Genomic DNA, 25,994 nt, shown 5'->3' with positions numbered 1-25,994 from the left:
TTTCCTGTTCCGAGTCTCAGTATCTGAATTATAAGTACACAGGCCAACAAATCTGAGAACTTGTATCACTCTATGTTCGACAAGTTAATGGATGGTGCTAACAGACATCCCTAAACTATATAAGATCAAGTCAATAACTCTGGCTGGACCGTACCCAACAATCGATATCCTGCCTAAATTAAACCAAGATGTTAAGATCCCGGACAATGAAACAGAACCATTTAGTGAAACTATGCAAGCAGAACAGAAATAGCTAGACAGAGCAAACAAAAATAAGCCATTAAAAATTAATTAAGAAAAAGGGGGCTAAAAGACATTCCACAAACAGCATCGCTTAATGTAATAGTTAAACCTGTCAAAACAAACAAATTGGTATTCGATGCAAGCTAAGTGCACACGTGATTGATTCTATTTCAGCATTAACATCTGTCTTGCAAAAACTTAACCAAACACTTGATGAGGGTTAGATATTTCTCCCCATATTCCAGCTGGCTAGTTAATGACGTGTCCCTGGTTGTTATGTTTACACTTTACACTTAACTATACATATTGTAGCTCTCTTCATTAATAATAGGGATAATTATTATTGTCCTCCTGTACTATTACTTAATTACTAAAAGAACCCTATTCTTTATGAAATTACTATTGCCATCCTCAGTTCTAACGATGTTAAGAGATTGTGGTTGAATATTTAATATCTATTTTGCCCTTCTAAAATTAAGAAACAGAAAAACAATATTATCCTCATTTAGGGAAAAAAAGAACTATATGAAATACTAATTTTGCATTTGTATTCTTATCATTTTGAATTCACACACACAAGAAAAATAAAAATAAACAATAGGAACTTCCTAAAATTGATAATGTCAAATTAGAAAGTAAACAAATAAAAAAAGAACTATATGAAATACCAATTTTACACTTGTAATCTTATCATTTTGGATTCACAAAAAAATAATAATAATAATAATAAATAAATAAATAAATAAATAGTAATAATAATAATAATCTATCAACAATAGGAACTTCCTAAAATTGATAATGTCAAATTAGAAAGTAAACACAAAAACCGATTGAAAGTAGGAACTTTCTAAGATTGATAATGTCAAATTAAAAAGTAAATAAATAAAAGGTAAAATATAAAGAATTACCATTTTTTTATTTCCTTATATTTTGAAAACGAGATCTTTTTTTCTTTCTTGCTTTGCTCTCTTTTTTTTATTATTAGAGAATAAGATTGTTTAATTATAGTAATTTTTTTCCTAATTACTAAGAGTAGTATTATAAATTTAATATAAAGTGTTAAGTAAGTAAAAGTGTAAAACCTTGGGGTTATTTTTGCATTTTTAGATAAATCAAGGATGCCACATCATCACTTAACTAATGGAACTCAACAGCAAGGGAAGCATCAGTAATTACAGGAAAAGTCGAGGTTGGATCAGTAATTTCAAAAAGTGGAGGGGATAAAGTACCAATTAAGCAATAGTACAGGGGGACAATAGTAATTATTCCTTAATTATATTATCTCATTTCACTCACTCGCTCACAACACCTAGCTATATATATTGTAGCTCTCTTCATTAATAATATTATATCATTTCACCCCCCCCCCCCCCCCCCCCCCCCCCCCCCCCCCCCCCCCCCCCCCCCCCCCCCCCCCCCCTCTCCCCCCCCCCCCTTTCTTCTTCCCCCCCCCCCCCCCCCCCCCCCCCCTGTAGGAATCACCTACTGCTATTTTCTTACTCAACATTTAGTCCTCTGAGTTCTCCTTTAAAGCTTCAATGCCATATACATTATACATTAATTCTTTTCAGGACATCAGCAGGACAGTAGAAGTATTTATCCTTTTTTTGGGGGGTGAGCCAGAAGAGGGGACAGATTGATTATTCAGTGGATGGGAGTATGAACCAGTTGAATATTTTTATACTGTACAAAATAATTTAATAGATCAAACAAAGTTCACCAGACAAGACATGAAACTGAAAAACAAGTATTTATGTACACATGCAAAAGTTCAAACATCTAAATACCAACTTTTTATGATTAAAAAAAAAATGCTGCCCATATTGCAGTCTCTCCCCAAATATGTATCCCACAACAATTGAGAACTCATTCAAAACCTTTACATGAATGAACTGCAAATCAGATGGATTTGGAAATACAGGATCAGGAGAATCTCCAAGAGGTAATCAAGAGATATTTTCAGATACATATGGGGTTATAATGGACTGATCTTTTGCTTGTACAGAATCTAGCAGAGTAGATGATCGGACTCAAACATTGCAATTTGTTCTGAATCCTTGTTAATTGATATGGAGAAAGATATGTCAAATATTTGCTCAAATTGTGTACCATAGTTGATTGTATCTTATAACCAACATATAATTTACCATGCAAGCACACAATGCAAAAAACTTATAGAGACTGAATGAAAAATGGGAATTTGGATAGCAGGGTCAAAAAATTTGGGTAAGTGCCAGGAGTTACCTTCAACAGTTGTAAAACAAACTCAACAGCTTCTCTTGGGCTTTTATTGTCTGCTGCTCTGACTGTAGCAATTGCTTGAGGAATGGCCTAATAAGAGAATTTCATTTAGTCCAAAAACAGAATAAATGAGCATTTCTCTCCCCCCCCCCAACAAAAAAATAAATAAATAAATAAAAATCTATACTTAACGCTTTCAATGAGAAATATTAGAAGTCAATCTCCCAGCAAGTAGAATTAATTTCCCATTTACAATAGCATATGTTAGAAGAAAAAAACCATTGAAGATCATTTAAAACCTCATATGTCAACATTGAACAGCATTAACCACAAAAATTTACATGTTATACAGAAAGAGAAGGCAGGGGAAGGGTCTAGTTACCAAGAAAGAATCAACACAAAGTAGTATACGATTGAGTGCAGAATCATTTTGTTTAGTTTATTTACTTTCAACTTTGTTATACGAAATAATGTAAATAGGGCCACAAAACAAAGCTCATCCCAACTATGCAGGGTCCTGCAAGAAGTAAATTGGACAAACTTCGGCCTTTTCTGATACAAAATGTCAGACAGCAGAAATATTTAATATATTCTATAATACATTTGTTGTTGGAAGAGTTGGAGAAATTCTGACTTGTATCTGAAGGACACAGCAGGAACTCTAATTATACTAATAACTTGCCAAATATAGAACAAATCAAATCTTCCCAGTGTGGGAAAATTACAAGAAAATAAAAGATAATAAAGGATCCTAGAAAATCTACCCTAAACAAGGATATCCAAAACATGGAACATAAATCCACTAAATCTGTCTGACAAGTGACAAAAATAATCATAGTCATAGGCAAGAGGAAGCAAAGAGGGAAAAATAATAGTTAAGGAATAAATCCCATAGACTAATATACACCTCAACATACCCTGTTTGACATGCTCATCAGCTAAACCATTTAAAATTTCATCTCTATGTTTAGACTGGAGCAGGGATATCAAGGTGATTTCATGGAATCCACACTCCATGGTTGCCATGCTTTTGTAACCCTTTCCAGTGCCATAGTTGTTTTGTGATAACTATGGTCCAAAGGCTCCCAACCAAGACCTCAAATGTCAGCATCTGTTAGAATCTGACTCCAATGAATGAAGACTATAGTAGAGCAAACTTCACAAGGAGACATCTGAATCCTTGGAAAGGGCTTACACTACAGCCAGGTAACTGACAATATCTTAGAGAAGGTAGAATTACTCAAAACCAAGAAAACCAGAATAAGCAAATAATAATGAACCTTATCCTTCAAAGCTCAATGATGCAAATGTATCACCAAATAGCATGAGTCCAGAGTCAGGTTATGTAAAAGTTGGGTCTTTGATCCCATGGATTTTGTATCTAATAGGAACTTTCATGGGCCTAAAATATGGACAATCACGTCACGTATAGGATTAGCTGTTTTAGTTCCATAATTGGGCCAATACCTCAGGTTCGATTTTATTGCTGTTTCTTGATGAACCATACTCAAGCTATGGCTTTTGATTTAGCTTCCACAGAAAATAATTTCATGGCCTCAATTAAACTATACCATCTGAAAAAAGCCCCTAGACTATGAACCCAATCAAGGTACTGATCTACATTACTGCCCCAATTAAAATAAGGAACATCCAACTTTGATGTTATCCCACCACCATAATCATCATTAACAACCAGCTCCATATGGTCCCGACGATATTTGTGATGCCCCGCATCTCATTACACTATCATTTTAATGTTGTTCACATGTTCCAAATCCCGTAGATTATTTAAATAATTAGTAATGTTTGAACCCCCAATCCTTAACCGGATCAATACACATTTCCATACATTAGTCTCTTACACGGCAAAGTTGGACTGAAGCGATGATAAAAAATTAAAAAAATTAAAAATAAAAAAAAAAAAAAAAAAAAAAAAGAAACAATGCAATTTTCTGAATCCAAAGATATTAATGTTCACATCCCTGAGTGGGCCTGCACAAGAAATCAAAGTGGGCCCACAAGGACAGCAAAAGCTGGAGAAGGTGGCACATCCCACGACCCCCTTGCCTCCTCACCTTCCAAGAAATCAAAGTGGGCCCAAAAGCCCACAAGGAGGCCTACTAAGTGTGTGTGTGTGTGTGTGTGTGTGTGTGAAGGTGGCGAAATTCGGCAAAAGCTGGAGAAGGTGGCACATCCCACGACCCCCTTCCCTCTTCACCTTCCACCTGCATAGGTTAGGTGGGAGAATTGAAAATAAAAAAATAATAATAAGAGCCCATAGAAACTTTCAAAGAAAAGTTGAGAAAGAATAGAGAGAAAAGAGGAGAGAGAACGGAGAAAGAACAAAGAGAGAAGAGAGAAATAAAGGAGGAGAGAGGAGAAGAAAGAGAAAAGAGAGAGGAAACAAAACAAAGAGAAGAGAGAGAGTAGGGGAAAACGAGAGAGAAATAGAGGGGAAGCCTTATGTGGTTCCCGCATATTCTAAAATAGCCGAGGATCATTAAGAATACAAGTGAGTATTAATGTATTATAACCCAACCTATGTTGCATGATTGTGGTGTATGATGTGGGTATTAATGTGATGGAAGAACTATAATTTCAGTCTTGATTCTTGTGTATTTTACTCCTTGATTTGGAGTGCATGTAATAGAGTGCACCTCAGGTGTCTGTAAAAATGCCTAAATGACATTGTTAAGCTTTGTTTGCCTTTTCAAAGCACAAGCTGCAACAATATGAGTTTTGTAAACGAAATATATGTTTTAGTCTAATAGGAAAAGGGTGTGCTCTAATTTTGATTCGAGATTAACAGATGAACAGGTAAGTGGTATTGACTAACCCATGTATGTTGTAAGTGGATGGTTTCACTTGGTAAACAGATAATATCCACTAGTTAATATGAAACCTTATCTTATTTTTTTACTTGTGTGATTTATGGAAGTGTGCGGTATGTTGCCTTTCGAATAAAATAGAAGTGCATGGAATTGAATGATAGCTGAAGTACCTGACTGAAATATTGAATCAAAAAGCTAATAGCATTCTTGAGTTGTTAAACTAGGAATAAGAAACAATGCTTATGCTTGTTAAATTCAAAATTTGCAAGTTTCTTTATTTAAAGGATGGGATTGTACTAGTAATTGTATGAATTGTGTCAAGCTTTGTTCAAATAAGGTTAAGTGATAATTAAAATGAAAGAGGTACACCGAAATGGAAGAGGTATAGTAATGCAAGGTTGAAACTCAAAATAAAAGGAGAAAAGAGAAAAGAGAAGGGAGGAAATAATGAGAATAAAGAAAGAAATAAAATGTTGACGGCTTTTATAAGTCCTGGTACCTAGTGTACCCAAATGCGAAGGCATGAAAGGAAACTAAAACATGAAAAGAAAAACTAGACCAACAATAGCCGCCTGTGGAAAACATCTGGCCTTGTGCCAAGAGACTAAAAAGAGAAAGTCCTAATGAGAGCCTATAAGACTGAGACTGAGATTGATGTCACTTGTGTGGTTTAGACTAAGGTACCCTCTCTACAAGTAGAGCTTAGGTCTGGTTAATAAAGAAAAAGGCAAAGGAAAATGAAATGAAAACTGAAATGTATAAATGTCATGATACTTTGGTGTGGTAAATGGATGCATGATGACTTATTTGGTTGCTTACTTGGTTGATTACATCGCTTACTAGGCCTGCAAAGCTCATTATTGTAAATGTTGACAAGTCCCAAGATACATGACAAAGGCAAGTGTGCTGCTACCCAAAAACACGTTTAAAGTAGAAAATGGGAACTTCTTTTTGCAACTAATGTTTGTTAAACTGAACTATGGAATGTATATATTTCTTTTGAGGTTGTAAATGTTTAGCTAGGTACTGGGTGAAAACTCAAACGTAAGTAAAACCAAGGAAGAAAATTCGACCAAAACAGAATTTTGACCTTGCAAAAGGCCGAAATTTCGACGTTTCGGTCGAAATTTCGATCAAAACTGGACACTTTTTCTGAAAATTGGAACTTCAATTTCGGGCCTCATATGGACTCAAAATGATTTGGATTCTTTTATACTACCTATTTCAAGCATAATAAACACAATGGAAGTAGTATTTTGTAAAAACAAAACTATTGAAAATTTATCATTCAAGTATACTAACAAATGACTGGTTCCAACAAGTGCAAACTGTATTGCATACATGCATAGAATCAACAACATACATGAATTGTTTGGTAGAATGGTTACATATACAACAAGTCAACAAAATAAAATGACCGACTAGATCAAGTGATGGTGTCTCAAATATATTAAGCTAAAGCCTATATATCATATATACATAAAATAAAAATACATAATTTTAGAAAATAATTATTAAAATAAAAAAATGAAAAAATGGTAGCAAATAATAAAAAGATAAGTTTAACAAAACACAATTATAGATCATAGTCCTAGGCTAAACATATATTAATTTCAAAGCAATACAAGATCATTTAAGGCATGAACAAAACAAAAATAAAAAAAGGGGAAGTTTGGAACTGTTGGGTGTGGCTCATGCTTCATATTCTATTGTTGCTGGAGTTTCCTTTGTAGCTGTTGTGGCTTAGGAGGTGTTTGGAGGCAAAAAAATGAGCAAAAGTGGTGTTTGAAGGCAAAGGAGTAGTGAAAATTAGGTGAAAATGGGATAGAAATCAACAAAAGCTAAGGAAAAACAAGTTGGAATGCTAATATGTCGAAATTTTGGTCGAAATGGTCGAAATCGATACGAAACGATATGAATACATTTCGTGCCTACTACTACATTTCGTTTCGATTTGGATTTTTGCAGGCATTTCGGTCGAAATTTCAACCATTTCGATCGAATTTTCTTCCATGAGTAAAACATGACTTTGGACCATATACATATGTATATGAGTCAAACTGTCAAACATGTTATATGTCTTCATCCTTGGATATGTTTAGTTTAGCGTTTTTTTTTTCGTGGCTCTTTAAAAGGTTAATACTGAGAGGAATTGTCACGTGCCCTAGTTGGGTGTCCGTAACGTGGGTCCCACCAAGTCTTAAGAATTGGGGTTGTGACAATGGTGATGGTAGTGAAAGGGTTGGTGATCTAGGTGTTGTACCATGAGGAGGGTCAAGGATGGAAGAATCCCCAATTACCATGGGACGTTTTCCTTTAACTATAATGGAAAATATTTATTTTATTAGGAGACTTATGGAAGGACATGAACTATAGAGAGTGTAGAAAATGTCTTCACATGATCATAATTGACCTAGAAAAAGTTTATGATAAAGTCCCTAGAGCGTTAATTCGGCTAGTACTACAACCTATAAAACTTACACAACTATCCAGCGTCAATCAAGCTCATCTACCATGATCCCTGACATGATAGCATAAGTGCCAAGGTGAAACAAGGCAGTGGCAAGGTACCTACACACTTGCCTATATGATGCCTCACTGAACAAGTCTGCAGAATGAGGTTTAAGGGGGATAATATGTGATATAAAGACCAGTTTTTGTTAGTTGCAAATGAGAAAAGACATAAACCATAATGCTGCATTTTTTATGCACTTTGGTGACTTGACTAAAACAATCGCTTACAAGCTTCCCAATATGTACAGTAGCTGAGGTTCCGTTAAAGTCAAAAGTCATTTCTTCACAGGTTCATAACCCAACTTATTTTCATTCCTCAGGATGATCTGATCAAAATCTTCCATGCCACCTTCAGGAATACTGAATTCTTTTTCTCGACATAAGCTCCAAAGGATGGTTAACCAAAGGTGGTGTTGTGTGTGTTTTGTGTGGTGGGATGGGCGGGGACACCATAACATGTTATTCCCTGACAGTAAATTATGATTGCCAACAAACTTTTCTCCAGGAGGTCTACCCTAGCTCACATTCTATCATAATGAAATAGCTTAATCCCATAATGGATTAAAAGAAAATAACAATCAAACCAAGTGTCCAAAACTCTCATGGTAAATTTAGAATCACCAAAGACTTTAGTATTTTTCCTTCATATGGATTAGAAGCACCAGTTTGGGTAAAGACGATGATTAGTATTAGGACAAAATTAAACTTCACTCGTTAGTTACTGAATAAACAATAGAACCAACTGCAAGGGATTATGATAATGGAATTTCACCCAAAGAAATTCACCCAAATAATTTAAGGCTTCAAGGGTTACTCCAAATTCCATGACATTCAACTTCCACCAGATGTTAGACCATGATGTCCAATTTTCTGAACAGATGGGAATCTCCAAAAGAATCATACCTAGTAAACGTGGCTCCCGCCACTGAAGGATCTGGGTCCGGTCTTTACCCTCTACTTGCACAAAGAGGCAGTTCCCAGACTCAAACCCACCCTTACCATTGCACCAGCACACTCCAATGAAGATAGATATCTCAGAAAGAGGAAAATAATTCTTCCTCAACTAATTCGTCACCCAGAGTCTCTCAACCAAATAAAGGTAATAGAAAATACTACAGAAGCAGCAAAAGGGAACTTAAGCTAATAGCTTTGGACAAAGCAAGAAGCAGCATGGAAAGCTTTTATAAATGTTAAATGGCAATATGATGCTCACCATCTACCCGGGAGGAAAAAAACCTATATGATGTTCACCAACCGATAAATCAGTTCTCTCTATTAAATGCCACATATCTGAGTGAGCGAGTGAAAGAGAGCCTTTTTCTGTATGCATTCATACATAGGTGCAGGTTTTGAGTCAACAAACTGGATACTTTCGATTGACAAGAATCTGTAAATAGTGTTTAATTATATGTGGCAATCTCATGTTTACACTTTGATATAAGGATAAATAGGTCTGTCATTAAACCTGAATGACATAAAATCACGAAAGAAGTTGAACATAAACAATCAATTGTGTTTCTCAGCAGGTAAAAAGTTTATGAAGAAAATAAATATAGAACCTATGACATGCATCACAAAAACTTCATATAAGGCCTACCTCATTGCATTACCTCAAGAACAAAGTACTCAGGAAAATCATGGAAGTCATTTGGCCTGCAAGAAAATAAAATAAGGCTGAATGCAGCAAAATTATGATAAGAACAGATTTCAATATGGTAATGGCATTCTGCTAAGTCAGCTTAAGCTGGAAATGATGTTAGGAATCTAACCTCGGCAATCCAATGTTTGGGTCAAATCTTCGGCTTTTATAAAATTTAACCAGATGAAGCAAACCTGCCCAATCAGTTTCCTGCCAGAAAACCACTATGGTCAACCACATAATAAGACCAACAACCCCCCCCCCGGAAAGAAAAAAAAAACGAAAGAAAGGAGGACATATCACATATCAGTACATAAAAAAAAGTTACCCTTTGAAAATTTATCAAAAAGAATAGTGCACAATGGATGCTGAATTTCAGGTTAGTTAGGTTTTATAACAGGATCTATGAAATTCATTGACTTATCATATAACTTGGGAAATTATATATCAAAGAACCACACATTCATCTCCGTTGAAATTCCATGATAGTTGTTGGAAGTTTTGAACCAATGATTTCAAGAAGGTACACAGTTTCCAAGAAGCTGGAATGATCTGAATACACTAATTCTCTTGGTTTCATCTGGAAGGGTACTAAGGGGAAGGGAAGTGAAAAATTTTAAGACAGTCAAATTAACGCCCACTATATAGAAGAGAGTACCGCTGACATATTAGGTCAAATCTATTAAATATAACAAACAGAGGGAGTTCCATATACAACACAGACAGGTTATATGTGGTTTACAAAACAGGAAACAGAGGAAAGGTGACGGATCAGAATACCTCAGACGCTGTGTGAGCTAATGCAAATGCTGCCTCAATTCGGACTCTCCAAAAGGCCTATCAGCGGGAAGAAAGGATGTGTACGTATGATAAGAACCATATCAACAGAATCAAAAGAAGAACCTTAAAAGTTGAAAGAATACCTTTGAATCGCAGAGTATGTTATTCAGTGCATTCACTACTGAAAAAGATAACTCTGGTAAGGCCCCCAACATTGCAATTGCTTGTGACTGAGCTACAACATCTTTTTCTTTTTCCAACTGATTTATCTGAAATAATCATAATGTTCAAAATCCTTACAAAATGGAAAAAAGTTGGCAAGATACTTTGTTTTGATGGACCTCAATACACAATCAAATGCAAAACACAAACCAAAATACAATATTTCATTGAAATGACCAAAGCAAAATGACCAAGCTGTCAAAATTATGTTACATACCTCTATAAAAAGTAACAAATTTTCAGTGTCAAAATTGTGAACATTACAGAAAGAGTTGAATCTGCTTAGTGCTCGATAGTTAATCAAAAGGGAAAAGAATCTTTAAGAATCCAAATCCCTCCCGAACTCATCTAAGCTCCCTGGAGAAGATCCCAAGGAGACGCTTGGGTTGAAACTTCAAGAAAAAGGTATGTTTTAAACTCTTATCATCTTATTCAAATACTTGGGGAAAATTTCAGGGACACCAAGATATATGGTGAAAAGTAAACACAGCCCAGAATTATCCCAAATTATCATCTTGTTCTAATTCTGTGTCAATGTTATGCATATCCAGAGCACTAGAAGAGCCACCAAAAACTATAGAACTGCAACCAAGGATTTTTTAATTGGTGACTCGTGTCAGAATCAGGCATGGACCATTCAGGTGCTTCTTCAGGATCTGCTTATCCAAGCTAAATTTCAGTAAGCATCAACACCTAAGGCCAACCAGATCCCTATCCTGATCACTGGATCCTCCATTTCAAAGTGATTAGTTCATCAACTAAATGCAGCACGGTTTCACCACTGTCACGAAGGGGACGGAATATGATAATTAAACATTATGTGGACAAAGGAAGGATATCGTTGGACTGAACTAATGGTTCACAGAGATATGTAATGACACTAAGAAAGAAATATGAAACAAGTACAACAGTAATTAGCTACCAACAGTAATTATTCCTTTGTTAATAAAAAACATGCACACGAATAGCAGAACATGTACCCAAAAACGCAAAATCAATGAACTTGCCCAAAATTTTTGTTTTATGGTAATATCAATCACCTTGGAACATGAAATTATTATGATAAACTCAACAGTACATAGAACATATATAACCATTTACAGATGGCAGTACAGTCCACAACAATTTGATTATAAACTGGAGGGTTCCAAGGAGTCGATGGTTGAGAACTTAAATTATGTAAATACAAAAACTCTAACTGTGAAAATATTAAAACTGTGAACCTTGGTTACTTGGATGACTTCACAAAGCATTCATCATACACCAGGTAAACACAAGTGATAACAGAAGTAAACAATAAATGTCAAATAACCTTAACTGCCAAAAAGAATAGGAGGTTAAAATCCTCTTACCCACATCTGGATGGGTTGATTAAAATTTACTTCTGCAAGATATTCCATTTCTGGATCAGCCCTGATCCATAGTAAAGGAGACTCCGCACTGCACAAATAACTAAGTAAATCAGTAACGAACACCTGCCTGGTATTAGAAACTTATGTAGAGATTAAACAAGATCATAACATACTTCGACCGTATATCTACAGAAGGAGCTACTTCCCCGTTATCATCTGAACCATCAGGTTTGGAGCCTTTCTTAGGCTTCTGGGTGCGCCTCGCAGCAAGCTTCGAGTGCAATTGTATTTCTAACAGCTGCCAAGACTCTCCAGCCATAGGAAGAATTGGATGGTCATACATTCCATCAAGTTCATGAACTCTAATGCTCATCATCCCTGGCCACCCAACATCACTTTCGCGAGTCTCTGAATCAGGTATACCATTAGGAATTGATGTGATCGAGTCCAGCATGGCTGTGCAGCCTCGAAGAACTGCCAGTTCAATCAAATTTTTCCTTTTATTATAAGACAATCCCATCCTTCAGAGAAAAGGGATAACAAAGGTTAGCACACTTGTAGATGCACCTCAAATAAAAAAGGCAATGAAGGAGCAAAAGTCAATTTAAATAATGCCCAACCTTAGGACAGGACATCCACAAGATCCCACCCAACGGGGGAAAAATTCTTTAAGAAAAGGACGCTCGAGATTGCCAACCTTATTAGCAAATTGCCGGAACTGCATCAGAAACAGAAAGGATATCATGAAGACTACAAGCCAAACATCATACTATCATCCTCAATTCCTAGGATGAATAACAATGAAGTATGATATTCCCAGCAATTCATAATGAAATCAGAAGCATTACAATGGTGGAAAAAACACAAGAACCATTTCCATACCGCTGATGGAATTAATTCAAAATGAAACAATTAACAGACTGTTTGATTCTCCCCAACACAAAAAAGACCGTTTGCATCAACTAAAACCCTACTCCTAAGATTTAGGCTGTAAAAACTTAAAAAGTAAGGTAAAGAATATTTTTACTAATAAACACAAGGTAAAGAATTCTATATCACAATACATCTAAGCACATGCCGAAGTTATTGAGTGATCTTGTGAAAGTTACATCAGGTCCTCAAACACGCATGTAGCCAAGTAAGAAAATGAAGACATCTATAAGTCCATGAACTACCTTTTATTATTACTATTAAATGTGATACAGGAACTAACAGATGGCACATGGAAAGCAAAACCAATAAGCATGTGAAAAATGTGTCTAGTACATGGACATAATTATGTAACTCGAATTCTAGGGCTAGGGTTTCTAGGATAATTTACCTAGAATTAAGGACTCACAAACAATCTTCCAGCAATTAATGGGATGATGTGAACAACCAAGGATGATGTTAAGACTATTATGGGGATGGAAGGGTTAATCCAAAATTGTGGGAAAGCTTTTTAGGATAAAAGGAAAAAAATTAGGGTTTGGTCAAAACCCAAGATAGGATTCTTTACTAAGGTAGTAGGATAGACAAAATGATATTAGGGAACTTAGGGAAGGTAGAGGAAACTTGTGGTTGGGGTGTGGATGGGTTTGGGGATAATTCTTAGGGAAAGGAAAGGGAAGGGAAAGAAAAGGAACCCAGAGATTAGGTATGGGAAGGGTTTGGGATAAAGGGGCAAGCAATATAAACAACTTGGGATGTAATAGGGTGCTATTAACTTAGGCAAGGAGGGGAAGGGAAATATCTTGGACAAGGGGAGGGAGACTTGCAATTGGGAAGGGGTGGGAAAAATCTTGCAGTTCTTTTTTTTCTTCTTTCTTTCTTCTTTCTTTCGTTTCTTTCTTCTTTTCTTTTTTCTCTGTTTTTTTCTGCTTTTTCACAGCTGCCGCAAGACTCAGAAAATTTTAAAAATAAATAAATAAAGAAACAGAAATAAAAATGGGGAAAGCAGGTGTCGTAGGGTTTGGGAGATGGGGGAGGGGTCTAGGTGCTGCCACAAGGGTGGGGGAGGGTTTCTTGGCTGCTGCCAAGGTGGGACAGCAAGGTTCTCAAAGATTCTTGGTATTCCCTTGATGTTTCTTGGTCTGAGTCGTCTGACACAGCACGTAATAGGAATCACAGGGTATAGGGAGAAGAGGAGAAAGAAGAGAGATTAGGGCTGGAGTTGAGGAGGGGTTCAGCTTACTTGTTTGCAGAAACTAGAAGAGATTGGTTGCTGGATTTCTAGCTAGAAGCTTTGCTTTATGCTTGTAGATGCTGGAATGAAGAAGATGAAGCTGAATTTGATAGAAGATATGCTGATCTTAAACAAAAACTCTTACTCAGCCACGCCACCCTCAACTAGGAAACCATGATCCTTAAACTCAATCAGCTTTATTCAAAATCAGAACTGAGAATTACATAGAATGCTAAGCTATTTATAGCTTTCAAAAGACTCTAGGACCCAATGAGATTTCTTACTAGACAAGTATCCCACTACTTAACATGGACTCTTGATTTGGAATTCAATAACTAAAGACACATGCTAAAATAAGACTTTAACTTAAATAAGCACATGCCTAAAATTCTTTTCTACTTAAAACTCTCAAGCACATGGTGCCAATTTAAGATAACCAATGACTCAACAAAACAAAATTTAATCAAAACATAACTACTAAGACCAATCCAAACACAACTCAAATTAAGAATTTAAACTCGAATAGAACTCTAGAATTAAGTCTGAAAATAATTTGAACCTTGAAAAGATGGCTAAAATGCCCTAAATACCCCTCCTAGGGGGTTCGGCCAGTTTATGGGGGCTTCCAGCAGCCTTCTTGGGGTCCCACCTAGGGTTTCGGCCAGGGGGTCTCCGTGTTCACATCACATAAGTACTTCATTTCATGAAATTGATTCATAGCCTCGAAATCGATCTACTGTAGAACAGGAAGGCAACAATAAAGATTCTAATCGGTGCACTAGGTTGTGATTTGCATGAATCTTTAAGGAAAGCTTAAAAAAGTGTGTTAATAACTTACAAGCATCTTTAATATTTTAGGCTGGAGTTAGAAAAGGAAAAAGCACTTTGGAGCTTTAAAATGGATAAACCTCCCCTTTAGTAAAGCGTAACAAACACGATTGAGAAAGATATTCCACAAGAAAGAGACTTCATGAAATTGATTATAGCCTTTATTTCAGTCTCACCACCTCGCAGTAAATGTCCATGAAAATTTATGCCATTCCCATCTCCTTTCATCATGTCCCATAATAGTACTCTGCCATCCACACTATCATGCATCTAACATGCCCCATGTCTCTCCTCTTCCTTTCTATTATTTTAGCAATCAAATAAATCACATTTTCCCCTTTATTTTTATTAAGTTTTCTTTATGGTCACCATAGTTTATCTTCTAGACACATAATATCTCACTTTGTTCTTGTCTAGTTAGTCTTTTGTTAGGACTTGAAACCATCCTTCTTAATCTAATCGGCTGCTTGGACCTCATCATTCCATCACCAATCTCCATAGGAGCTAAGCCCATACCCTTTGAAATCTTAAGGGCACCTTTAGCAACAAATTTGACACTCGTCAACTTCTAAATCCGCATCTCACCGTTCCTCGCTCAAAATCCCACTTTCCTTGTAGAGCCTATTAATCATTGTTGGAAGTATGATACAGGTTTCCAAATTGGAGTAGACTTCACCCTTAGTTATAACTTTTGTTTTCTTATATTCTTTATATTGGTTTCATATTTTGTGTTCGACTAGGTTTTCTATTATCTAGGATTGGTTTTTCTATTCTATTTCCTTTGTGATTCCTTATCCTACTCAGGGTAGGATTTACTTAGATTGTAACTATAAATACCCCATTGGAGCTATGAATGATATATACCTTCTGAGCAATAATTCCAACATGGTATCAAAGCCTAAATTTCAATTAGGGAAGGAGGAGGGAACTAGAGAAACCTTCTTTCTCTCGATTTCCCTCACTACTGCTGCCTCCATCTCCTCCACCATCCACAGCTACTGCACCACCTGAACCATTGATGGAACATCGTTGCCGCTGCTGCTGCCCCTTCCAAAACTACATCGTTGCAACCAAAAAATTCTTGTAGAACCATCCCACCACCTATCCCTTCCAGCTCTGCAACCAGAACCATCGCCTAGCCTCTCATTACAGCCCATATCTGATCAAACCAGAAAACCACCCATTATATGCTGATGGTCATGTCTAGAGGGGTTGATGCAAATTTTTGGCTCTTCTAGGCCCATCACTTACTGCCTCTAACTCTCCTAGGAGTGTCACCTATTCCATGCAATTCTCCTAGGAAAATTATTTTTCTTCCTTCCCCACTTACAATAAGTTTCCATTTTTCCCCCTTCTGTTTTGGGGATTCAAATATTTCCAGGTGATATTTTGTGAATTTGAATATTTTCGGGGGGCTAGTTTGTGAGTTCACATATTTTTAGGGGACTCATTGCGAATTCTCATATATTCAAGGGTCTGTGAATTTTTAAATTCTCAAATTTTCAAGGGTTTAATTGTGAATTCCCATATTTCCAAGGGCTAACTGTGATTTCCCATATCTACAGGGGGCTAATTGTGATTTTATATATTTCTAGGGGTCCTTCGGTGAATTTATTCAGGGGTCTGTCTGTGTTTCCCATATATTTAGGGGTGTCTTTGGTAAATTAAAAAAAAAATTTGTAAGCGGAAAAAAAATTGAGTGTGTTAGTTGGACCTTTCAAATTTTGTCCTTTTCTCTAGATTTGTTCCAAGAATTTTCATGCTACTTTCATCTTACAATTACAATTTCTTCCTTTCCAAGTTTACTCATTGGCTTGAATTTTTTTCTTCTAAGAATTCTAAAAATTACATTCGAGCCATTATCTTACCTTGGTGGACCATGCCCCATATCATTTAGGGATTTCCTTTGTCATTGTTTTAATCACATGTAAAGCTAAACGTGAGGGGGATATTGAAAATGTCTACAATTCACTGTTTACTGCAAGAGTATTGTCTACATTTTTAAGGTCCATTGTTTGAATGCCTTTCTTTCAAACTTCCTTCTATAAAATTTGATCTCTGTCACTTTCAGACTTCATTGTGCAGAATTTGATCTCGGTTACCTTCGAAAATTTCTCTTACCTTGGCAATCTTCCACTTTGGAGATCTAACATTGTTATGGATCTGCCTTTTTGACATGTGCAAAACCTAATCTCCGTTATCCTTGGAGATTTGCCCCTTACCTTGACATCTTCCACTTTGGAGATCTAACCTTGCTGAATATTTGGCATTTGACCTTTGCAGAACTTGATCTCTATTACCTTTGGAGATTGTGACTTATCTTGACAATTTTTCCCTTACCTTTGGAGATTGTCCATTTACTTGGTAAATTTTCCCTTTAGAGATCTAACCATGGTGGGAGATCTCGCGAGATATCTCGGTTTTTTCATAAACCGAGACGAGATCAAGGTCAAGATCTGCAAAATGGGATATCTCACTCGAGATCTCGCCATATCTCCCTAGAACTCTCAATTTTTGCCCCATTTTTTGAGAATTTCAGCCAAAGTTTCACTTGCAACTACCCTTAGCACATCTACAACATCAAAGGAAGCTCAATCATCCTCTACTTGTCTTATGAACTTATGCATTAATGACTTATATAGAACTTCTAACGGTTGTATACTTTTATCATTCTATTCTCGAAAATCAAGATTGTAATACTCATATGGATGGAATCTTGATGACATTTAAATTATTTGATGTATATGATACACTTGATTTTCATTTATATGCCTTAATGGTTTTATATTACATGTTATATAACCTTGCATTGTCCTACAGCATTTCGGTTTCACACTATAGGTAGACTTAGAAATCATACTTAGGGTTGTTTTCTCACAAATCTGAGGCCACTAGTGTGTTCAAAAGTCCTTAAATAGGCTAAATATCAAGTTTTAGCCTAACTAGGACCCTAAAACCCACCGAGATGTGCTATCAAGTTGATGCACAAAAAATGGCATATCTCAACTGAGATCTCGCCAAGATGGTCAAGATCTCGGTTTTTCATGGTAGCAAAATCTCGCTAGAGAGTGCGATCTTCTACCATGGATCTAACATTGCTACAAATCTAAAGTTTCACTTTTCCTAATGTACCCGAATAGTAGTTACCCCAAAAATATATTTTCCCTCAGATTTGCGCAGAAATTTAGTCTTCTCAACATTTGAAGTTTTGCCTTTTTCTTGGGCGTTCTTCATTGGAGACCTAAGGTTGCGGTAGAGATGAGGACAAAGCAAGTGAAAGTCTATAAGGCAAACGAAATCTATAAGCTATTAATGAAATTTGAAGATCAAGTTGTAGATGTTTACCTAGACATATGGTTTATACTATTTTGGCCAAGCTGGGCATGTGAAATATCCATGCCTCAACTTGAGGGAAAGTGTTTGAAGTATAATTGAGGTTTCCTAATTGGAGTAGACCCCACTTTTAGTTATTATATTTTCTTTTCTTGTATTCTTTATATTGGTTTCATATTTTTTGTCAGACTAGGTTACCTAATATCTAGGATTGGTTTTTCTATTCTATTTGCTTTATATTTCCGTATCCTACTCTGAGTAGGATTTACCCAAATTCTAACTATAAATACCCCATTGAGGGCTATAAAAGATATATACCTTCTGAGCAATAATTCCAACACTTGTTAGATGTTTCAAGGATGGCACACCACAACTGTCCCCATCTTATCTTAGGGCAAACTTGTTTTGATACATCTGCTACATTTTAATAAGATACATATCCAAGACCACAAATCAATGTTGAGCTACTAAGCTCTCAAGGTATAACCTTACAATCCTCATATAAGCCAGTCAAACCTTCTAGTCAGGAAGAGATCTATTTGGCTTGCACGTTGCACACTCCTAAAGGTAACTAAATGGTCTCCATTATTAAAGCAGGTATTTGGAATCCACAAGTCAAATGCTATCGCAAACTATAACATTTTTCCTCTCCATTCACTCCTCAACTCCACGTCCCCATAAGCCTCTTCATAGCCTCCACAATCGCAGACCCACATGTCTATTAAGGTCACTGCCAATAATAATTTCCTCTCTCTAGCCAAGACCTTGTGTTAATCCATCCATATGTCCTAACTCCCTTAGTGGACTTGTCTAAGCTGCGTACAGACTATCTTGATAACCATGTTCTAGTACTAGCTTGATAGCCAAGATCCAATGTTCGAACCTTTTAACATTGATCCTTGGCCCCTTCATCTTGTTTCTTGAATGCAAGCAACATTAATCCTCCTCCACATGAACGACCAACTCTATACTCCTACCCATTAAAGATCTTTGGCTCCAAGACAAGAATCTAATGCTTTACACATAACAACTAGATCAATAAAAAAGGACATGATATATAGAAGTTAAGGAATAATCCAAATCATACTACTATTATAAAAACACCAACTGAGGGAGGATGGCTACATTTCACTTCCCAAAACACCCCTACTTTGTTTACCAAAAAAAAAAACACCCCTAATTTCTAAAACTACTAAACCTTTAAGTCATCAAAACCTTTAAGTCATCAAAAAAAAATATCCAAAAATGTAATTTGCTAAATAACCTTCTGCATTACATGAATTAAGTTAATATAGTGGCAATAAGAGCAAAACGTCCATGTGCATTTGCACGTGCGTTTTTACTAGTAGATAGATAGATAGATAGATAAGGATCAATGCAAAAATAGATTAAGACTTCAAAAGAGCAGAGGAACAACCTAGAATGTCTTTAAGAATACAAGCCATTTTTTTGAAAAAGAGGGAACTATCAAGATATACAAGTATAATTAACATAGGAGATACAGAAATGCATAAAGGTAGTGAATCTAAGCAACAACAAGAAGAATGAAAAAATACCTTATTGATGAAGATAAAATACAAAATATGGAAGGGTAATACATATCATCACAAGAATAAAGTACTAATTGACGAAGGTAAAATACAGAATATGGAAGGGTAATACATGTCATCACAAGAATAAATACTAACTCTGATAGACTGCAATTACCTCCTTAGTACTAAGGGTTCTCATGGGATGAGCTGTATGTTGAGCCCTAAGTATTATCGTCTGCAAAATCTGAATATTTGATGCAACGTCATTCAATTAGAAACCCAAAAACCCTAAATCGATGCAACTGAACTGACAAAACATGATAGAAACAGAAATACAAAATCCCACCCAAAGACGGTTGTCAGAAGGGGGAACACAGATTAATCACAAACAAATAGCAAACAAAGCTAGAATAAACTGCTTTGAGAGACCTCACCTTACGAAAAGACTCAGGCCCCATCTGTTTTTCCAACATTTGAAGAACCGCCACCTGTCAATATGGACATGTAAGACAAGAAAATGAAGGATATAAAGGGGATAATGAAAAGCAGAAAAATTCACGTACAGATTTCCATGATCGAATCTTGCCATACAAACCAATGCATTGAGTCCCATAAAGACTTGACAAAGAAGCAGAGGAGCTCAAAGCAGTTGCACCATTGACATCTGCCTTGCAAACATTACAGTTGGCCTGCAGTTAGTAAAATAGAAAACACAAATTAGTGCCAACTTTGTAATTAAATAACTAGAGCAGTTAAGGAGGCCACTTCGCAAACTTGTCACAGGAAAACGAAAGACAAAGATTGAGACAAGTTATCCGCTTTGACACCATAAAACTTGACATTGAAGAATTAGTAGCCAATCAGTGGAGAAAATGGGTGCTCAAAGAAGTGCAACAAAATTCAGAGAAGGTACTAGAAAAGATCAGTAGCCAATCCACGTTAAATCTTCAAGGCAAACAATGTGAGATGAATGAGACGAATATCTCAACTCTAAAAAGAATCTTTTTGTCAGTAAAGGATATTAGACAACATTAAAAAACAATGGTAGAATATATTCCCTGCCTCCCTGGTAACCAAAGAAGACTTGCAACTCTATTACACAACCTGCAGATCTGGCTTTTTGGTTTGGGAACCAAACCAACCAGGAGGCTCGGTCCTGGGACTCAATTTGGAGAGCTCGGAATCAGAAAATTTATCTTGAGTTGCAAGTGATAAAACTCTCAGATTCTGCAGACAATGTGTGGGAAGCTTGATGAGTCCTGTAGAGGAAGATTCACTAGGTGTCATCACTATGTGAAAGCTAAGCTTGAAGGAAGCTGTGGCAATGAGGTGTCTAGTTTGTGTCATTCAGTAACTAAGAGTTGTTTGGCCAAGAGAATCAACATCTGTTTTGTTAGTTTAATTTAGTTATACTAATTAGATTAGAAGTTGGTATGGCAATTTGATACATTTCAGTTTACATGAATGCGAGATTTTATGTGTACTATGCTGAATGTTGTGTGCCAAAACGACTATTGATAAGAACAATATGAGAGAGTATTATCCACCATTACTTGTAGTTAGAGCTGATTTAATATTTCTAACAAGAACTATAATCTGTATGGATTTCTACAGTTGAAATTTACCATTCTTGAATCATTAGAAGATGCACAATACTTAAATATGTACAGTGTATGCACACTAAAGAAGGTTTAATTGCGTTTGAATGAGAAAATGATCAAAATGTAATTTTATATTTGAAATGGTTGTTACTGCTCATATTTCCATTGTTGAATCATTAGAAGATGCAAGCAATAATTAAATACCTACAGAGTATGCACACTCAAGAACGTTTAATTGTGTTTGAATGAGAAAACGATCAAATGTAATGTTACATTTGAAATGGTTGTTACTTGTTACTGCTTGTATGCTTTGGAAATGATGTTATGACTTATGAATGTGATAGTAATGGTGCTAGTAAAAGACAAAAAATATGAAATGAAATGCATTTTAATGTCTATGAGAACAAATGAACAAAATTTGTACTTGTATAAGATAAAATGATATGTACACAGACTACAAATGAGTAATGCCATGAAGTGACATTAAGAAAGGGAAAGAATGTGAAACAATGTAGAAAAGATTATGATAAACAAGAATGTATACAAACGTTAAGTATTCCAGCAGTTACCACTTTGAATTGTGGGGATATGGGGGTACATAACTGCCTCTTCATATTTTGTCTTTTAATTAGGGATCTCTCCCTAATGTGAGCTAGAATTATTCCTTTACTTGTTTCCTAATTGCCATTATCTGAAGTTCAAAAGTGAGGGGGAGTGCAGCTAATGAGACTGCACTTTTGCAGCCTCCCCCATCTTCTGCTTCTAGATATTACCTCTGGTTTATTAAGTTTTGTTTGTCACATGGTATCAAAGTACTGAAAACAAGAGATCAATCCAACTTTTTTATGCTGTTTTGACAGTCTTCCCAAGAAAAAACATGTCCTGGTTGCAGTAGTTTTGTGCTGCCTTTCTGCTGCAGGAATTTTGTTCATCATATGAGTTAGACCTTATTCTTATCAATCTACGAAAGTTATAATATCATGAAGTACATCAACCAACAGAAAAAGCCTGCCTGCAAGTTTTGCTTTCTTGGCAGATATTTTCCCCATACTTTTTAGAGATCAAGCTATCTACTACTTCCATCAGTTAATGTTGCTGATGCTTGGGGTTATTATCATGCTTATCTGGAGGCATCTCAACCAAAGCTGGGTTATACTGCTGGCCTGCTAATCAATTCTGGTTCTTTCCAAATATTCATGGACGCTAAAGCAGTGAGAATGCTAAGATGGATGAGTGGCAAAACTAGAAAAGATAAGATAAGGAATGATCATATTGGATCTGGTCTAGGAGTAGCTCTGATAAATGATAAGCTACAAGAAAGTAAATTGAGGTGGCATGGCCGGTTCAATGGAGGCCTTTAAATGTCTCTATACGGAGAAGCGGTTAATTCAGATCAAAGTAATGATAAGAATTAGGGGCAAACCTAAGATAACCTTAACAGAAGTGGTGAGCAAGCATATGCATATCTAGTATGGCCTCATATACAGCTAATTGGAAGGAAGGACCCATGTAGCTGACCCCATTTAATTGGGACAAGGCTTCTAGTTGTTGTTGTTGTGAAGCTATCTATCTGTAAGTAAGCTAGTACCCTACAGTTTTATGGTTTGGACTCAAAAGGGGAGTCCAACTGGGAAGTGTACCTGGTTCTACCACTAGCTTTATTCCCATTTGGAATCATGAAAATGAAGAAGACCTCAAGCCTCCTAATTTTCTTTTGAGGACAGTCCTTCCCATTACAATAAAACCCTTATCTTTTCAAGTTCCCTTTAAATTTAATCCACTTGTCATAGATCCCTCCGAATTAATCCATCTTAACAGCAGGGTTGCACTGTTATTATGTAAGTGAGCTCATAGATCCTATTCAGAAAACCTGGAGAACAGATTTGTTTTTGAGACCTTATTTCTTCCACATACTAGAGATGCCATATCGGATATTCAGTTGAGCTTTTTTAAGTGAGAGGATCGACTTTATTGGGCTATGTCTCCTAGTGGTATTTTTACAGTGAAATCAGCCTAAAGGATAACCACGGGCAGAAAGCTCAAGACTGGACTCCCCTTCCCACATCCACAAGAACCCAGACATGGAAGATGCTGAAACCTGGCACCTAGAAAAACAATTTGGTCTTTGCAAGTAACAACAAAGGTGAAATGGTTTCCTTTGGAGGGCGTTTGTGCAAAGCCTAGCATCAGAAGAAGCTCTTCTACACTGCTGTATCCCTGCAGACCAATCATGTAAGTGGTGTGGCATGAGGTGCAATTTTGCTAGAGCGGTAGGATTTGGCTCATCTCTCTCCTTCCTCGTACATGAAGAGAACCATCTCTGGATTGAATCCCGGCAAGGGCTCACGCGAGATTAAAATAAATAAATAAATAAAAAACAGACTTACAAGTTTGGGCATGGCGTATTTGGCTGGTCAGAGACAATGCCATATTTAATAGAAGACACTGGTCTCCTGTGGAGGTTATTGAAGTTGCTAAGGGTGACTGGGCAGAGTTTTTTGAAGCAACTAAGAAGCCGGGCATACTATCTCATACCTGGCAGACGGATGTGGTCAATGGTATCTGGAAGCCTCCCCAAAAAGGGTACCTGAAGCTCAATTGTGATGCCTCTCTTAGACCAGTTCAAAGGAAGGAGGCATAGGTTCTGTTAACCATGATCACCAACGCCGCTGTCTGTGTGCTTGTCTCAAAGCCAATCTACTTTGGCTCTATTCTAACAGGAGAAGCCATTGCAGTTTGGGGGGGTTTGATGCAAGCCATTCACAAAGGAATTAACAATGTGGAGGTTGAACCAAACAATGAATATCTCATACAACTTATCAATTCATCAGAGGACCAGGGCTCAGTGAAGATTGGCTAAGTTATTCATAATATCAGAGACATGAAGGCTCTCTTTGATAAAGTTTAAATTTATGATATTTGACCTATAAATATAAATAGATGCATTTGGTATGATTTATACCACTGTTTCTCATTACAATAAATCAATCTAAACATAAAATCATAAATAGATTGACGGTTGTTTACGATTTATCACCATAAGCTGTTAACTTTTGTTTATGCGAGCAGCATTAATGAACATATGCAGGATTACTACTTAAGAAGGGGAACAATGGTAAAGCAACTAAAAATTAGAAAACAAAGCTTTACTTTTCTCTCTATCCAACCTTTACCTTGCTCCCACCTCCAATTTAATAATATTTTAGGGATATCAAAACCAGCCCAAACCAAGGAAAGCGAACCAAATATATATCATACTACTATCATAAAAGCGTGAACCCATGGAAGATGGCTACATTTTTCTTCCAATAATACTCTTAGATGTTCATAGAAAATATATAATTAATTCTATCCAAAATTGGAATCTTAAACTTGCACTTACTTATAATCAATTCTCACTATTATTTCTCTTTTTTCCATTTCTCAAAAAAAAATTAATTACTTGATACTACTTTCCTTCCCATCTCTAAAAATGAAAATTACTAAATATCTTAAATCCAATTTCTCTTCATCATATTTCACTATACTACTATTATAAAAGCACGAACTCATGGGAGATGGTTATATTTTTCTTCCCATAACACCCTCAAATGTTCATTAAAAAGATATAATTAATTACATCCAAAATTGTACTTTTAAACTTGCACTTAACTATAACTACTTCTCATTATTATTTTTCTCAATTCCATTTCTCAAAAAAATATTAATTACTTGATACTACTTTCCTTCCCATTTCTTTAAAAAAAAATAGTTACTAAATATCTTAAATCCGATCCCTCTTCATCATAGTATACTATACTACACTATTATAAAAGCACAAACTCATGGGAGATGGTTATATTTTCTTCCAAAAATACCCCCTAATGTTCATTAAAAAGATATAATTAATTACATCCAAAACCGTAATTTTAGACTTGCACTTAACTATAACTACTTCTCATTATTATTTTTCTCATTTCCATTTCTCAAAAAATATTAATTACTTGATACTACTTTCCTTCCCATTTCTAAAAATATAATTATTTCTGATGATCTGATTCAATTGCTTTTTTTTTAAAAAAAAAAGGGGGAAATACAAGGAAAGCCCACATAGAACCAGAAGAAAAAACTCAAAAAGAAAATGATTTGATGTAAAATAAAAACAATTACTAACAATCATGGTATACTTAAAAGATTGAATAGACCTTGTCCAAATTAAATTTAGAAAATATGCAATGCAAAAGTGAACTGTATAATCTATTTTACGTAATTCATATTTATATAGAATCATAGATACCACTACGTGCATTTGCATGTTTAACCTTACTAGTAGATTTAAAACTATCTGTGGAAATGTAATCAAGCTATAAATAAGTGACTTGAACAAGCCTCAGTTTGTGAAAAACAAACAAAAATACCATATTTGGACTCCAATTACTTTTCACTCGCCACATTGACTAGACCCTATCGAATCTTTGAACATCCTCATGCCTTGACTCAGAATTTTAAGCAGAAAAAAAAATACAAACACATGCTAAGTATCACCTTACAAATAATTTTATGAGTTATGACAGCTCTACTATCGGTCTTGGGCCATGACAGCAGCCCCCCTCCATCTCTTCCCATATCTTCTATGTACATAAAGTCCAGTCCTATGATCACCTCCAACAGAAACAACAGGGCCTTTTTTGTAAAATAGAAAAGGACAATCACTGTACAGATAGATCGTGCTTGT

General features: G+C 36.0%; 1 protein-coding gene across 3 annotated transcripts in view; it reads right to left on the bottom strand.

Annotated features, from left to right (window-relative positions):
- Positions 1-25,994, bottom strand: part of TAF2 (TBP-associated factor 2) — a 67,408-nt gene that overhangs the window by 23,322 nt on the left and 18,092 nt on the right. For all 3 annotated transcript variants that reach the window (XM_089159538.1, XM_089159540.1, XM_089159539.1), the window contains 11 exons: positions 20,243-20,368; positions 20,114-20,167; positions 19,855-19,923; positions 12,443-12,540; positions 11,996-12,343; positions 11,823-11,910; positions 10,392-10,517; positions 10,249-10,305; positions 9,599-9,678; positions 9,440-9,482; positions 2,488-2,574 (listed from right to left, as the gene is read on the bottom strand). In XM_089159538.1, coding sequence (XP_089015664.1) covers positions 2,488-2,574; positions 9,440-9,482; positions 9,599-9,678; positions 10,249-10,305; positions 10,392-10,517; positions 11,823-11,910; positions 11,996-12,343; positions 12,443-12,540; positions 19,855-19,923; positions 20,114-20,167; positions 20,243-20,368 — 1,176 coding nt within the window. The remainder of the gene's footprint in view (positions 1-2,487; positions 2,575-9,439; positions 9,483-9,598; positions 9,679-10,248; positions 10,306-10,391; positions 10,518-11,822; positions 11,911-11,995; positions 12,344-12,442; positions 12,541-19,854; positions 19,924-20,113; positions 20,168-20,242; positions 20,369-25,994) is intronic.

The sequence above is a fragment of the Hakea prostrata genome, chromosome 6, assembly GCF_041222555.1.
Source record: "Hakea prostrata isolate BN-2017 chromosome 6, UWA_Hpros_2, whole genome shotgun sequence".
In the NCBI taxonomy this organism is placed as follows: Eukaryota; Viridiplantae; Streptophyta; class Magnoliopsida; order Proteales; family Proteaceae; genus Hakea; species Hakea prostrata.
This window is presented reverse-complemented; position numbering and strand designations above follow the sequence as displayed.